Source organism: Brachyistius frenatus, unplaced genomic scaffold, assembly GCF_029030835.1.
Source record: "Brachyistius frenatus isolate BFR_SWC_R1_liver_20210118 unplaced genomic scaffold, ASM2903083v1 Contig_88, whole genome shotgun sequence".
In the NCBI taxonomy this organism is placed as follows: domain Eukaryota; kingdom Metazoa; phylum Chordata; class Actinopteri; family Embiotocidae; genus Brachyistius; species Brachyistius frenatus.
In genome coordinates, this window is record NW_027210687.1 from 642,528 (window position 1) to 659,373 (window position 16,846).

Genomic DNA, 16,846 nt, shown 5'->3' on the forward strand with positions numbered 1-16,846 from the left:
AGAATTACAAAGTTTAATCATCCACCCCCTTCATCCGTCAAGCTTTTCCTTCTCATGTCTGTTTTATCTGCTGTTGCTGATCACTCTTTTGCTCTATCTCTCTTCCTCTCACTTTATTTTTCTCCTCCTCTGTCTATTTCTCTCTTTATTTATGTCCCCGTCTCTCTCAAGTCCCTCCCAGTTGTGTTTTGGTCAATGAACTGTGGTATTAAACTGTGCCAGTGTAAGCTGTGGTGTAAGCTGTGTGTGAGAGCTGTGGTGTAAGCTGCGAAAAAGCTTAACTGGAGCATTATAAACAACAAAAAAAGAAGACCATCCAGACCAAAAGCAGGAGCAATAATAAAAGTAAAACAAAATAAAACAGAAATAACTAATCTTCATTTGGGATATTTCCAAACCCCATGGCACCCTTTATTTATTCATTTTATGCAAACAACTTTTAAAGGAATAGTTGTCTTATTCACTTATTTCACTTATTGAAAGTGAAAGTCAGGTTTCCGTTATAGGGCGGGGCGTTAATGTCCTCGGGTTTCCAATCAGATTGAGTCACATCCACCGCTCACTCCTCCCCAGCTCCTCCAATTATGGTCACTTCTGGCTCCAAAATAGCAACGGCCAAAAAGTCAAATTCGAGTCTTCATAACGGCAGTTAACAAACCAATGGGGGCCGTCACTGTTGGTCACTGCTTGGGTGGAACAGCGAACTGGGCTTGTCCCAAAGCTAACAAATGACCTTAATTAGTAGTGCTATTTGGCTGATTATATGACCTTGAAAAGTCAGGTTAGCTTTTTTATCTTATCCCTTTTCAGTCTTTATGTAAAGCTTAACTAAGCTAAGCTAAGCCAAGCTAACTGTTGACTTTAGCTTCATATTTACCATACAGACCAGAGAGTGGTACTAATTCTCATCCAACTCTCCACAAAAAAGAGAATAAATATATTTCCAAAAACTCCCATTTATGCTTGATTTAGAGATGCATAAAAAGACACAATTTAAAGGAGAATTTCATGGAAAAAAAATGTTTTATGCACCCTGCACCACTTATTATTACCAAAGTGATGTTGCATAACTTTGCTTGCTTACTTCTTAACTCTGACATGCATATTTTAGACACATTTTATCCACATGCCACAATTTATCTGACTAAAATAAGCTAATGTACTTTTTCTGAGGTTCATCAAGTGTGAAATTTCCCCCCAAGTCACGACATTCATGGGACGTTGAACCCACTTTGTGTTCCTTAAAGCTCAGAGAAGACTGCAGCTGTAAAATAAGCATAGCCCACAGGGTCTGTTCCCTTTAATGATTCCTCCTTGGAGTAATGTCCCTGAGAAGAGACTAATGATGACTGATGACAGGGAAGCTGAATGAGCAGCAAGTAAGATTCAGCCAGTGGAAGCATGAGTCAGTGAGATCTGGGGCCATGTAAAAAATGGTGGCATCCACAACTGAAGTGCAATAAGCAACAGACAAACTGTCTGTATAAAGGCATAATGTCTATTGCAAAGTGTTTAACCTGAGCTGGATTGCTTGAATTGAAAACAACAAAGTACAATAGAAGACCACAGCAAGTCCCATAATGAATGATTGCACACATAAGGATTCACCAACGTATTTGGGGATTTATATATACATGACTGTCACACAAAAGTGTTGTTCAATGCAAACAATATCAGTGTAAGTAAATGTAAAAAAAAAATTAAAAGAAATCCACAAATATAAAAACATGGTTTCCTATTTTGACTGGATACGAAAGAGACACCTGATTGCTAATTTCCTGTTGAAAATATATATATATATAAATGTAACAACATCCAAAATTGTTTTTGATGAAAATAATGTTTTGGATTTCAATTATATATATTTACAACAGCAAATATTTATATGTGCATCAGAAATACATTTCTGAATCTTACTTTTATATATGTGGATATTTTTTTACATTTCTATACAACAATCAATATTTTTGTGTGCATTTAAAAATCCCAAATATATTTGTGAATCCTTCTGTGTGCATTCATTCATTGTGAGACTGATCTGACCCCATAGAGCACTTTTGTTGGTTACTGAAGTACTGTAAATCTTATACAAGGTGAAGAAAATTGAATACCAATTCGACCAATGATTGGGGAGGTGTTATACATTTTTTGAACAATAATAGAAAGTCCCCTGGATAAACCCCCAAATATCAATTGTGAATGTAGAGCTTCAGCCATCGCGTACACTTTTATACACACAAAATGGTCGACACGCATCTGGTTCAGACAAACAAGTTTAAATTGTGAAGGCAAAGAAAATGTCTTTTGTTGTCACGACATTCCCCTTCTAGAATACAAAGGCCACAGGAAACACAATTGTTTCCGTGCTTGTGTGCATCTGCATAAATGACCACAATACTGATCACAACAAAATGTGATAAAACCACAGTGGAGAGCTATGGTGAGACAAATCTAGCTCTATCACACACACAAAAAAAAATCACTAAAAGAAAGTAAGAGAAGGAGACATCTGCTCTTACAGTTTTGCCAAAATAATACTGTTTCAAGGGGGAAAATATAGATAAAGCCCTTGATCAACAAAATCATGACAATTCCGTGTCATTGAAATAATTAAAGGTGAATTGCAACCTAAAATATTGTAAATCTTGATTGCATTCACTTTCCTTTAATGCACATTGTCTGCTTTTGCTTCAGTTACTGATTCCCTCGAATCTATTTTGATGACTCACAGCACAGTTGTTACTTTCAGTGAGTTCCATGTGTAGGTGGACTGACTTATATTGTTAGTGATTGTTGCAAAGTATGAAGGAGGAAGTGCAATTTTCCATTGAAGAAAAAGTGAAAGTCACTTCTCTGCAATATTTTGGAAAGTACCCAGACAACAAAATGTAACCAGGTATGCTTCAAAAATAAAACAGATCCAAGTTATAGGTTTCTGGAAAACTCAGAAAAGACCAAATACATCCTTTGGGTGCATCTGCTGCTGACTAAAAGAGAACAGGGAAAACGCCCAGCTAGGCAAAAAATTCCTCATCCCTCTCTGTAAAAGTCGAACTTGGCATCACTTTGCTTCACTTTCCAAAAATAAGCTACTAAATAACCCATTGGGACAGTTTCACTGGCATAGTCTGAAACTAGTCCCCTGCCACATATTCCATCTTTCAAAAGGTATTCAGAGGCAAATGCTGTTTTAAATAAAGCTCCCTGTGTTCTGCGTGTGGTCAATAAATCACAAATTTAGGCCACAAAATGCCAAAATAATGGATGATTTTACACCTAAAAATGATCCCTTTAATGGTCACACTGGGGCACACTGAGGACACCAATGTCCCGTCCTTTGTATTTTTTCTAGGAAATATTTAATAAACCTGTAGGGAGTTTTCATCCTACACTGTGCATGTTGTCATATTTTCTTCTTCCCTTAAATTTGACTGCATTTAGGCCTACAAATAAAAAACACGTTTTATTATTGTACTCAAAGGCTTTCACTTCAATTGCTGTCCTGTGAAAATTAAGCATCATGCAACATTGATCAAGTTCACCAAATTGCTGCACAAAATCAAATAGGATTAAAAACAATCAGATAGCTTTTAAATAATTAAAAACAAATAAGACATCAAACAAAATGAAAAAAAACTAAAAACAATATAAAGCCAAAACTACATGCGAGGGTTTAAACAAACCATAATTGATACTGGAAAAAAAAAGATAAAATTCAAAATAGATAGTTGCCTTTTAGATCATCCTGCGGAATATGTAATCAAACACTTAATCTAAAAACGTAAAAATGCATATTTTAACATGTTAAATAGGGGGCAAGTTTTTTTAAATAATGGCTTCAGAATTCTGCTTCTTTTTTTTTTTTTTTTCATATTAGGCATTTCTGATTATTTAAATACACTTTAAAGGTTACCAGGTCCACAATGTTCATTAAGTCAGTAACTCTTTTCTTATGATTAAGAATGGACATGAGGGGTGAGAAATCCAACAGAACAGTTAAGGACAAAAAAAAAAGATTATGTTAAGATGTCTTTATACATACTGTTGATCCTTCAATTAGATATTTGCATGATGGTCTAAAGTGGTTTAAAGCTACATTCATGTCTGCGAGAATGAATTTGTGTTTCTCTGGGACTTCACAGTAACAGTTAAAGCTAAAAGTGTAAAAAAAAGAGGGAAACTAACACTTTCTGTAAAATCTTTGATCAAACATAATATAGAAATATTTTATGTCCATAACACTGGAGCCTTACGTCGCTTTCAGATGCCAGCATTGCATCAGTTGTCCCAATCAGAAGTCCCCATCTATTTAAAAGCTTTATTCCAAAATGCTGTATATTTAGTTGAAGGCTAAAATGTAGGCAAATGTGTAAAATTCAATAAAAAAAAAAAAAAAAAAAAGTTTTGCTAATTAACCAATTAATCATTGAACCACATTCATAATGTTTCATGATTTCTGTCTCCGCAGACAGTTTTCCAGTAAATTAAGAGAAAAAAAAGTCATCCTGGCTTCAGTCATGACTGTGATTTTTCACAGACTGACGTCAAAGCTGGACGGAGCTGAGCCGAGGCTGAAGTCTCCACAGTCACTGCTGTCAGGACGTCTCCTCTGACAGGAGCGCTGTCAGCACACAAGAACCACACACACACTCGCAAACTCACACAAACACCTGACCCAGTTTTCAAGCTGCTCCACCATCCAGCAACAACAGCCAGAAAGACATCCATAAAGAGCCAAAAACAAACAAACAAGAGGCATCAAAATCATGTCTGTCCCGTCTGGGCACATCTATTTTACACATAGCACCACCCTTCTCTGCCCTCCCCGTGTACAATTTACCATATATGTTCTTAATGCATGCAACCTATTTTTCCTGTCTTTTCTTTTCTTTTCTTTTCTTTTCTTTTCTTTTCTTTTCTTTTCTTTTCTTTTCTTTTCTTTTCTTTTCTTTTCTTTTCTTTTCTTTTCTTTTCTTTTCTTTTCTTTTCTTTTCTTTTCTTTTCTTTTCTTTTCTTTTCTTTTCTTTTCTTTTCTTTTCCCAAAGGACTCCTAAGGACACCTAAAGCAAATCCTCTGAGAGGCCCAGGCAATTTCACACCAACAACAAAACAACCCACAAATCCAACTCTTAACCCCCGACTTTGAGCCAGGTTGTCTTAGAGCACCAGGAGCCACGGTGAAGAGCCAGCCTTTAGCTGCAGGTCCGGCCTTTATCAGTACCAACCCTCAGACCCCCCCACCACCCCACACACACACACCCCAACTCTCCACCTCATACAGCCGCACACCCACCAGAGGCACAGCACCAAGCCTCAGCTGCATCCCTGACCGCCCATCCCTTGACAAGACGAGCGTTCGGCGCCATCAGCGGCTCCAGATGTCGCGGTGTGACAGACGGGATTAACTCACATCAGGCTGGAGGGGCTGCAGATCCTCCTTCTTACCCTCCGCCCCACACCTTATCCTCTAACCCTCTTCCTCTGATCCACGAACACACACACACACACACACACACACACACACACACACACACACACACACACACACACACACACACACACACACACACACACACACACACACACACACACACACACACACACCAATGCACTCAAAATGTATTAATGAACAAACAAGGGAAAGTAATTCCAAGGTTGTGTGCACACAGTATATGTTTAGATAGATCTACTAATTTCATTAGATTGTATTAGATGTGATGGAATGAAACTTTCATTCTCCGTGTAGAGCAACGTGTCTGTTGCAGTAATGAGTAGATGCAGGAAGAACAGGATTGATAGAAAGGTAAATACACAGATCAGAGTGGTGTATAGAAAGCAGCCTGAGAAAAACAAATATAAATATGCAGAAAAGATTGCAAACAGGTATCCCACAGCTCATAGAGGGCCGTGCGAGAGTAATTATCTCTTACCTTACAGACATGGAAAACTCCCCGGGAGCACTCTCGCTCTCTCTGACCAGAAAAGCTCCACACTCTCTGTGTCTGAGTCGACTTTCTGCCACACCGCGAGATATACGACCAGCGAACCAGCTGGGGGGGGGGACACAGACAAAAATGAAAGTCAGTAAGAAAGAAGGAGAGAAAGAAAGAAAGAAGTCACTGATGTTATTGTTTTGTGCGTGTGAACTATATTGTTTAGGAGGTCGGAGCAGCTCCAGCGCTGTTGTTGCACACAAGCTTGAGAGTTGGATATTTGAGGATATATAGAAGAAATACACCTTACAGATCAGTGCTCGCAGAGAAATAAAGAGAGGTCGAAGGTGGGAAAAAAAAATGAAAAATTGGCACATTTGTGAAGTTATTTTAAAACACGCTGCTAAATATATGCACGCAAAACAAATCCCGGAATGCTGGATTTCAGTTGTCAGTTCTGGAGCGTAAGTAATACTGTCGTGTCATTTCTATTTATTTATTTTATTTTGTATTTGTTTTGCTCATTCGTCTTGCTTAGTAGAGCAGTTTGTTTGGTTGCAAGGCTTGTATAAATGACTTTCTGCTTTTATGAACCTGTGCCCTGCAACAACAGTAAGTCTGATGACTGAAATGAAGAGAGGCCGACAGGGTGAACAAATCGTAGGAACCTCTTGTTTTTTTAAATTTATTTTATGGCTCTGCGTAGAAATGCGGAAGAGGTAGAAGGGGGGAAACCAGTCAGACACACACATCCCAGTGGTGGCAACACACTTAACCAGGCAACTCCAAGTGGACGTTACATCAGTGTTCATTAGCGAGCCAGAGCCGCGTTGCCAGTTTGGTGTTTTGTCACAGCAAATGTTGAACCCAGCTGGTGTATGACCATCGGATGGAGACACGGGGTGTACCAGCAGCTTCACTGTAAACACACACGCACACATACACGGCGGGATCATGTGCGGTTACGTAAGGCAGCGAGTAAGTGCGTCCCTCCGGGTAGGCTGCCTTATGCCAGAGTGCAGATGTCCAAAAGCAGAGCAGAAAACGCCCGGAGCTGCACTGATGAGCTGTTTAGATAGACCAGCTCTGGACGTGTGAAATGTATTTATGCGCTTCGCGGAGAAGCTGAAGATATGTGTGTGCGTGTGTGTGTGTGTGTGTGTGTGTGTGTGTGTGTGTGTGCGTACTTACGCGTGTGGCCGTAGGTTGATGTAGTTTTTTGGCACAAAGCCTTTCCTGCTGTGGAGCTCCGCTGTGTACCAGTTAGGATCATCCTCCATGTTGATGATCTAGGAGCAAGCACACACACACACACACACACACACACACACACACACACACACATGAAATGCTGCCCATAATGATGTTGGTGCAGGCTGTTCCTATGAGGTGAAAGGTCACTATCATTCCCCTCCCTCTCGCTGTACTCTCCTTGCCGGTTCTCTTCTGCTTCTATTATCCAGCATTGAGGCTTTCATCCATCTGTGTGAGCTAAGCCCCTTAACGATCTCGATTTTAAGAGCATTATTGGGGAGTTCGAAATGCCACATGAAGCCTTTTCATGATTACGCACATGATTTCCGTGAGAGGTGACCCACATACTTCATCAAAATGACCCACTTTTGATTTCATAATCAATAAAACTGACCCACTTTTTTGCTGCTGCAGCCTTCCTGTGTCTGATATGACCACTAGCCTTTGGTGGCTAATGTTAGCTAATGTTGACTTTAAGACTTAATTTTTACAAAAGTAAAAAAATGTTTTTTTAAAAGTAAACACAACCTGACTGTGCATATTGTAACAACCACTTGTGGCTGCCATTATAACTATTCAGCAGGAGTTCAATTCTTCCTTTAAGAATTTAATTTAAAGCAATCAGCAATTAACTGAAATGTCTTAAATGCAGCTCAGTGTCTGAAGTTAATGCGAGCAGGGGTGATCATCTGATAGTGTAGGAGGGCGGGGGGGGGGTAAAACAAAAACAAAAAGACAGTTTCACATACAGTGTTGGAACACATTTTCATTCTCAGGGCATCAAATACTGCAATTTATTCTGAGCTGTTCATTACTCAGATGCACAAGCTGCCTTTAGCTCGGGCATGAAAAAACACATTTATAGCTAGAAAAAGATCATGGTTTCGGTAAATGTGACAGTTTCCATTTGGTGGTTATGCACAAAGCTGAAAAAAAAAGATATCAGAAGAAATCCATGTTGACTTTTATTTTATCATGGACTCGAACACCAGGCCACAGTCCTGTTTCCCCCCCCCCCGTCCAACCACCCCCTACCTCCTCTGTATGCAAACGTTAACCCTCTTTGTACTTTGTCACGAGCTTCTTCAGACAGACTCGTCACGGTGCATAAAACCTAAGATACCTTGGGCAAATTTCTCTGACGTCAACGTCTGTGACAAGCAGGCAGTGTTTGATGCCCTAGGAGTGTTTATGCCACAAATAATGTTTTTTTTTTTTTTAAATCACCCTAAACCTGCAAACATACAACATTTTATCTGCACGAAACAGAGCAGGAGTGTTTCAAGTCATTTTTTTCAAAGATATAAAGGAACTGAAACAAGCGACAGTTGCTCAAGCTCATTGGGACTGCTGTGTTCAGCTTCATTTTGAACAAAGTTGTGACTGGTAAGAGTAAATTATGATCATTTTGACAGTTGTGAGATGAGCTTGGAGCCACTGCCTGACGAGGGCAGGTGATCTGTAATTGTGAGACATCATCCTGATTTGTCCCTGCTTTAATGTTTACCTGTTTTATCCTTTCCAATTTCTCCGCGTGAGGCGCTGGTTGTGTTGTTTTGCAATTTTTTTTATTCAGTGTTCTAATCCAGCTGTGACATGGCTTGTCATTTTGGTATTTTGAGATAAGGCTTTGTTTGTTCTGCTCAGCTTTCAGTGACATATTTTATAAACCCCTTATTTTCCCTATCTCCCCTACAGAGCTTTTTGTGGTTTGTCACATTGCCTTGTTTATCAGTTAAACTAATAACAGTAAATTAGCATGTGGCATATAGTCATAAGATCCTGCCTCACGCAAAGTTTCACATAACACCCTGCTGGTAGGGACTTCAATGATGAAGGAGAACTCCTTGGGCAATGTTTTATTGGCCCATCTGCCAAAAAGTGGCCCTGTCCCCTAGTTGCCTTTAGAAACTTCATTTCATGCATCAGCTGTTTGTGATGGTTACATTGCACATTTGTATGTGCATTTTAAAATGTGTTGCGGGTTATGGATTGATTTATTGTTCGTGGCATCAATCATTGTTCACTCACACAGCTGAGTGATTGCCCTTTCAATAAGGTGGTGGTTTCAGTGTCAGCGAGAAGAAATCATTTTAAAACAATATTTTAGACAGTTCATTCCAACATTTTGACTCTTGCTGGACTGAATAAGTAGCACAGCTGAGTATTTTGCTCTTTTTATTTATTCCACCAACTGAGCAAGAGCCTCAATTTATCACTGTGAGTCACAGATGTGAAATGTTCGAACTATTCGAAAACGTACCGTCTTCTTCACGTCTCATTTTCCAACTTCTAAAGCAGGTCCTTCTCTATGTCCTTTTTGATTTTGATTTTTCATTTCATTTTACTGCGGGTACAACACAACAATCAGAGGAGTTTGAAATCTTTGGGTAAAGTACAGAACCCGTGTTTGTTGTGTTTAAATTTACCCTGGAGCCTCTTTGGAGAGAACACTATTTGTTTACATATTCAATAGGCAATATATGATGTGTATCTGTCAACTTTCAAAAATCAACTAAAACTTTCCCACAGAATGCAAAGGAATAGCAGTTCTGACATCCATATATTGAGTTGCATATGTCTACTAGCATGCTAATAAGCCGGCCCTGAATGCACTGTTGTGTAATACCAGAACAGGTGATAGTGAGTCGCGTCCAGTCTGCCCTCAGTCCAACATGAGCGGAAGAAGAACACGTGTCTTTTCTTGTTGTTTTGATGAATGAAACAACAGAAATATGAATATGAATATCAAACTCTTTGGCAAAACAAGAAACTGCTGCAGACGGCTTTTATGCTGCACTCGCAACAATTCTTCTAGGCTGGTAGGTAAACAGCTCATATTGGATATGTAGCAAAATCTTATGAGTGTGACTAATAGTATAACTTTACTAACGGGTAAATAAGTCAGCTGTTTGTTGATATACAGTTCAGAGCAGTTACTGTAGAGCTATATGTGAGTGGCTCAATTGGCTTATCACATATCGATCTACCAAAATGAGGCGACTGTATGCAGCAAACAAACCAGGTGTACTGACCCTGTTTAGACAATTCAAAATGGATCTGTAGTGCAGCTGAGACAGCAGAAACGGAGCTGAAAAACATTTCAAGTGGCATCAATTTATGGTTTTGCTGTGGCTGTTGTCTTTCAGCGGTGATGTTGCTGAAAGCTTAGACAAACAATATATGATGTAAACTATAAACCTCGCTGATTTTTTTCGTCCATCCAGTACTTGGTCCAATCTAACTCATCAGTTTAAAGAGACAAAAATGATTACTAACTACAATTTAATAGCAGGACAACAATATGCGTGATTTGACCAAACAGCCAAAACTCAGCAGGCAGACTGGACGCTTCAGTGACTCATTATTGCCTTTTAACATACAAAGTGGTATTATTACAAGACGCAACTTACTTTTACGCATTGCACTTGTGAACTCAGTCAACTACTACCTTTCTACTTAAACATAAAAGGTCCATACCAGTTCTGCGTATTAAATTGTATAGGATGTTACCAGGCTTGAAGTAATTATTTAGGCAAAGTTGTCCTGCCAGTAATACATCTGTAAAACTGTACAACTAACATAAGTGTTTGACTTTGTTAACACATTTATGAAATGTTGGTTTTTGGTTGGACCAGGAAGCAAACAAAATAAAAGCAAGTATTCTTGAAAAAACAAGAACGGTTAACAATTACAAACAATACATATGATTTTAGTTGCAGCCAGTGAGTGAAGAGTTGCTTTTGCGCTCTACTTTTGTCTCCCTTGTGTTAAACTTTATCTTTCACATGATCTTCCAGCCTTTAACCGAATGTCAGAGCCGCTACCTTCAAAAAAAAAGAAAATATCCACGAGGCTATTTTTATCATTTCTTTATGAGTCAACACTCTACTCAGTCCAATTGATCCAGTTCCACATGGCTTCAGCACAATAAGACATGTGAAAAACAATGTAACCAAACGAGTGAGACAGATCTGCCCGCTCTTATCCTCATCGACAATCTGGTGTGAAAATAGACAGCTAAAAGATCAAAAATAAGCACCAGTAAGCTTACAGTAAGTGTCTGTTTTGTATTCTTTATTTAAATGATTGAGATTTTGTATGATGAGTTGTTGTGATGTTGAAAAGCTTAGGCCATCTGGAGCTTCAAGCAGAATTGAACAAACGTGAGGAATTATTTAGAGCTACCATTTGAACCAAGTCTGAACCAGAGCTGCTGGCAGAGACAACACGACTGTTTATCACAGCAGCAGGACAGAAAGTACGGTCGCTACATTTCAAGAGGTGGCCCCATTTTAGTAGCTGTAAATACATCACTGTGACTGTAAAGCAGGAGTTCTCATAAACGACTCCTGACTCACTGACATAGCATCAAATCTAAACGCCACCTCGCATTGCTTGCATCATACACAGACACTCAGCTCCAAACAACTGACTTGCAGACAGCGAAATGAGAACCATCTTTATTCATGTGTCTAGTTGGAAGAGAAGCGGTCAGGGATGAATAATATACAATGCTACTCCATACAATAAAAGGTCATTTCTCTCCTCTGGCAATATTATACTGTTAGACATCATCAAAGGCATGTCATGGGTTATTTGATCAAGTCTTTCCCTCCACTTAACTCAAAATTGTCATTTGGCAGACAGCCTTTGAAACCCCCTCAGAGAACAGTCTGGAGTCTAAGTGGATAGCAATACACCAATGAAAGCAAGAAATAAAGGTTGAAAATGTCAAGAAAAAGTGAGAGCTGCCCCCGACACAAAGCATGACCTGCAGCAGCACAGACATGCTGGTCCACAGAGGCAAAATCCAGTGAACAAGCTGATCTCACTGTGACTTCTATTGTGGAATTGTCCTCGTCTGCCTGTCAAACAGCTGGTGCCACAGCGTAAAGTCGAGAGAGAAGCACTCGCTCTTTAATTCTGAGGCTTACTGTCGATGTCTTGGGGGTACGATTTTCTACTACGATAACTTCCAGCTGTGCAGGATCAGTCTCAGCGCTGCACGGAGCGTATTATCATGAGAAACCAAAATACTGTTATACTGTTTTCTAAACTTGTCCATCCATTTATCTTCAGTCGACTCAACTACTGTAACGGTGTGTTTACAGGTCTCTCTAAAAATTCAGTCAGACAGCTGCAGCTCGAGTCCTCACTAAGACCAAGAAACTGGACCACATCCCTCCAGTTCGGAGGTCTTTACACTGCATCAAATCTAAATGCCACCTCGCATTGGCTGCATCATACACAGACACTCAGCTCCAAACAAATGACTTGCAGAAGAGCAAAGAATCAACTTCAAAATCCTGCCGTTGGTCAATAAAGCACTGAATGGTTTCGGGCCAAAATACATTTCTGATCTGCTGCTTCCTTATGAACCATCCCGACCCCTCAGGTCGTCTGGGACGAGTCTCCTTTCTGTTCCCAGAGTCAGAACTAAACATGGAGAAGCAGCGTTCAGTTTCTATGCTCCACATATCTGGAACAAAGTCACAGAAAGCTGCAAGTCTGCTGCAACTCTCAGCTCCTTTAAATCAAGACTCAAGACTTTTCTATTTGCTGACTTTCACGGAACCAGATTTAGGGATGTCTTAAACTGCACTGTGACTTTCATCCTATTATTATTTTTTTTTTTTAGCTTGCTTAATGTTTTAATAACTGTTTTTAATGTTTTAATCACTGTTCTTAATTGTTTTTAAATGTCCTTTTCTTTTGCCTTATGTTTTGATGCTTTTATTGGTTTTATGTGAAGCACTTTGAATTGCTTTGTTGTTGAAATGTGCTATAGAGATAAACTTGCCTTGCCTATACCAGTTATAGCAAAATTAGACAATTTTTAAAGCGTCATTTTTGGGAAATATGATTATTCACTTTTGTAGACATACAAGAAGACTGATGTCAGTATCATCTCTCTAAATACTGTGAAACCATATCGGCAGGAGACAGGTAGCTTAGCTCAGCACAAAGACTGGAAACAGGAAGAAACTGCTGGTTTCAAGTATAAAGTTTGAAGGTTTGTGCACTGGGCTATTTCTAGGCCATGAGTAGTTGCCAAGCAACCAGCAGATAGTCCAGGAAGTAGTTAGTCCTGCCCAAGAAATAGTACGCCACATGACAAAACCCAACTTGTTGTCTTTACACGTCAGTTTTTGTACAGATTATATAACATGATTAATCGTTTCAGAGCCAATGATAGCGGGGCGAGCAGCTTCTCCCTGTTTCTAGTCTTTATGCTAAGCTAAACTAACCAGCTGCTGGCTCCAGCTACACATACGTAAGAGAATAAGTCCTCTCACCTAGTTCTTGGTATACTTTTTTTTTTTTTTAAATCAATACATGTATTGATGAACATGTTGGAGAATTCTTTTAAGGTGGTTTAATGCTTACAGTAAGATGCAAAGATAACAAATATAGCCTAATTTACAACGGTTTAAATTCATATTCTTGTATTATTCTCAGTAAAATGTCCTTTCCCAAAGGAAATAATTCCACTGCTTGTAATACTCAGAAGCTCATGCCAACTATTTGCTGGTATGTTTTTTTTTTTTTAATTTTTTTTAACACAAATCTGTCCTTAGTCAGCAACAGCAGCACCTGGATACAGAACAGTCAAGAGCTGTCGACGCTAAAGTTATAATTGTTGTAATTATCACAGCGGAGGTGGAGAGGAAAAAGAAGAGGTGGTTGATCAGCTACTCCACAACTCTGTTGTGAGACATACAGACATACATACAGACAGACAGACAGACAGACAGACAGACAGACAGACAGAGACAGACAGACAGACAGACAGATAGATAGATAGATAGATAGATAGATAGATAGATAGATAGATAGATAGATAGATAGATAGATAGATAGATAGATAGATAGATAGATAGATAGATAGATAGATAGATAGATAGATAGATAGATAGATAGATAGATAAAGTAAAGTATTCTCTCTTACCTTGAGTAAGTCCCCCTTGTTGAAACTGAGTTCATCGCCTTCTGTGGCACGAAATGTATATAATGCCACTGCTTCCATACCGAAATCCCCCAGCACACACACACACACACACACACACACACACACTCACACACACACACACACACGCCGGGACCCCCACTAATGCCCCTGGCACAGGGCGGGGGGGGGAGAGAGAGAGAGAGAGAGAGAGAGAGAGAGAGAGAGAGAGAGAGAAGAGGGAGAAATGTAAACAAGAAAATGCCAAAAAGCAGAGGACACAGTGAAATAACAGAGAGGGAGAGTAGAAGAGGAGAGGGGAGGTCTCGTCTGTCCACTGAGCAACAGAGCGTATGAGAGTCGGAGCAGAGGATGAGAGAGAGAGTGAGCTCGGTGAGGGAAAAACACGACTGGCTGCTGCTCAGCAACACACTGCCATGAGTAACATTCAGAGAGAGAGAGAGAGAGCAGCGCGCAAGTCGAGGTAAGAGAGTGGGAGGCCCTTCCTGTGTATATATTTGTCTTATACATGGTGTGACTGCTGTGGATTGTGTGTGTGCGCTCGCTTCAATCAGCTTTGTGTGTGGTTTGTCATGACACCTCTGTCATCCTGCGAACCAGCTGTAGTTTCTCACCTCCAAAGTAAAAAGTGAGCTCGTGTTTGCTGTTTCCTTGTCTTTCACCTTTTAAGTTTGACATTTTAAGTGGATTCAGAATAAAGTTAGAAGTAAAGAATTGAATCAGGAAAAATGCAAATATGAAAATGATATATTGGCATTGGTTAAACAAAAGTTAAATCGCACACAGCCAGTTGACAGATATCAATTTCAGTTTTGACTGGCACTTGTTGCAGACAGATTTCCTAAACGGCAGTATTCCCTTTGCATCCTCCCGCCTCGACATATATGTTACAATACAAGTTTTAAGTAGTTTGTATTGCATTTGAGATTTGCAAGGATTCAGGGTTATACTGAAAGGGCGTCTGTTGCAACCACAATACGCTACAAGTTCTCCCACGATGTTGATCTCCCAAAAAAGATAACCAAGCAGCTGAGTTAAACTTTTCAAGATAAAAAACAAAAACAAATATTATTCAATGGAAGATAAAACCAGCTCAGAGATTTTACGTCGAATAGTCTGTGTTTTCCATTAATGGCCTGAGTAGGCATTTTTGGCTAACAGTGTGCTATCACCTGCCTCAACTTAGGCCTGGAACACACTGCCTGTGTGTGCATGTGTGTCCCGCGCTGTACGAGGGTAAACTCAGACCACACGCCTGCTTTTTGGTTACAACTTATCTCTGGTCGGACCTCGAAAATACAATACCGATGGCCATTATCAAAGAGAAACTTTCGCTCAGACTGCGGGGAGCAAATCGCCCTGGGTGGAACACTCACTCCATCCGCACTGCAAACTAAAACAAGAATTTGCATTTAAAAGTTTGAAAGAATGAGAGACATTGTGTCTCCGTGAATGTTAGAATATTCTGTCTGGCTTTTGGCTGCTATCCTCGGTGTTCATCTTTGAGTCCAAGGAAACATTTATGCCAAATTTGAAGACATTCCCACATCTGGGATTTCTCTGCGCACCTAAAGCTTGTGCAAAGAGCGCACATCAAAAGTTGTGTCAAATGTTTGCTTCGTCAAGCTGGAGAACCAAAGTTCAGCTGGTGTTTTCCCTCAGACGCCTCAAAACGTCACAGTGGAACTCGGTGTTGACCGTCTGACCCTGAGGGATGAATTCATGGTGCACAACCGCACAACAGTCTTGGACTGTGACTTTCCACCCTTCGGACTGTCACTCAGAACACCTCTCCGGGCTCATTGCTTCATTGCTGCAGGCTTTCTGAAGCATTTCAAGGGTCTCTGTTGCCAATTTCCTGCATTTTACATCAAATTTGACATACAGACTCTACTCACATCCTCGGAGAAATCTCAGACACATGCGGACCACAGGTTACAAAAAAGTGCTGATGTTGATGAAGTGACAAACTTGGACTACTTTCTCATGAAGGTTATAGCTTCTCCCTGCTCCGTGCACGATCAACCATCCTGTTATAGACTTCAAATATGGAAGTGCAATACCAAAGATTTACTGAGTGACTTTTACTAGGGTTTAACTGTCACTATCAATAGGGCTTAACACCTACAATATAAATACTTCACCAAAGCATCATTACCAATGAATAACACATGGCACTATTATTTTCCATTAAACTGGACATAGCCAAAAGTGACTACTACCTTGGACAACTCTGTGTTATCCCCGACTCTGACTGCTAGGAACCTCGGAGACACTCGACAGTCAACTCTCTCTTTCTGCCAACATCGCTGCAACAATACGTTCCTGTAGATACATGCTGCACAACATCAGGCGAATATGTCCTCTTCTCACTCAGAAGGCGGCGCAGAACCTGGTCCAGGTTCTGGTCCAGGTTCTGGTCCAGGTTCTGGTCATCTCACGTCTGGACTACTGTAACTCCCTCCTGGCAGGTCTACCTGTTAGTGCCATCCGACCTCTGCAGCTCATCCAGAATGCAGCAGCTCGACTGGTCTTTAACCTCCTAAATTCACTCACACTACTCCGCTCCTCCGCTCCCTTCACTGGTTACCAGTAGCTGCCCGCATCCGTTTCAAAACATTGGTACTTGCGTACCGCGCTGCGAACAGATCGGGTCCAGTCTACATCCAGGACATGGTCCAACCCTACA

The 16,846-nt window shown here is 40.2% G+C and overlaps 1 protein-coding gene across 1 annotated transcript in view; it reads right to left on the bottom strand.

The window, feature by feature from the left end:
- The window catches only part of grapa (GRB2 related adaptor protein a), a 37,662-nt gene extending 23,325 nt beyond the window's left edge, over positions 1-14,337 (bottom strand). The window contains exons 1-3 of the mRNA XM_069709988.1: positions 14,140-14,337; positions 7,125-7,222; positions 5,931-6,050 (exon numbers count right to left, since the gene is read on the bottom strand). Coding sequence (XP_069566089.1) covers positions 5,931-6,050; positions 7,125-7,222; positions 14,140-14,217 — 296 coding nt within the window. The 5' untranslated portion in view covers positions 14,218-14,337. The remainder of the gene's footprint in view (positions 1-5,930; positions 6,051-7,124; positions 7,223-14,139) is intronic.
- Between the last annotated feature and the right edge of the window lie 2,509 nt (positions 14,338-16,846).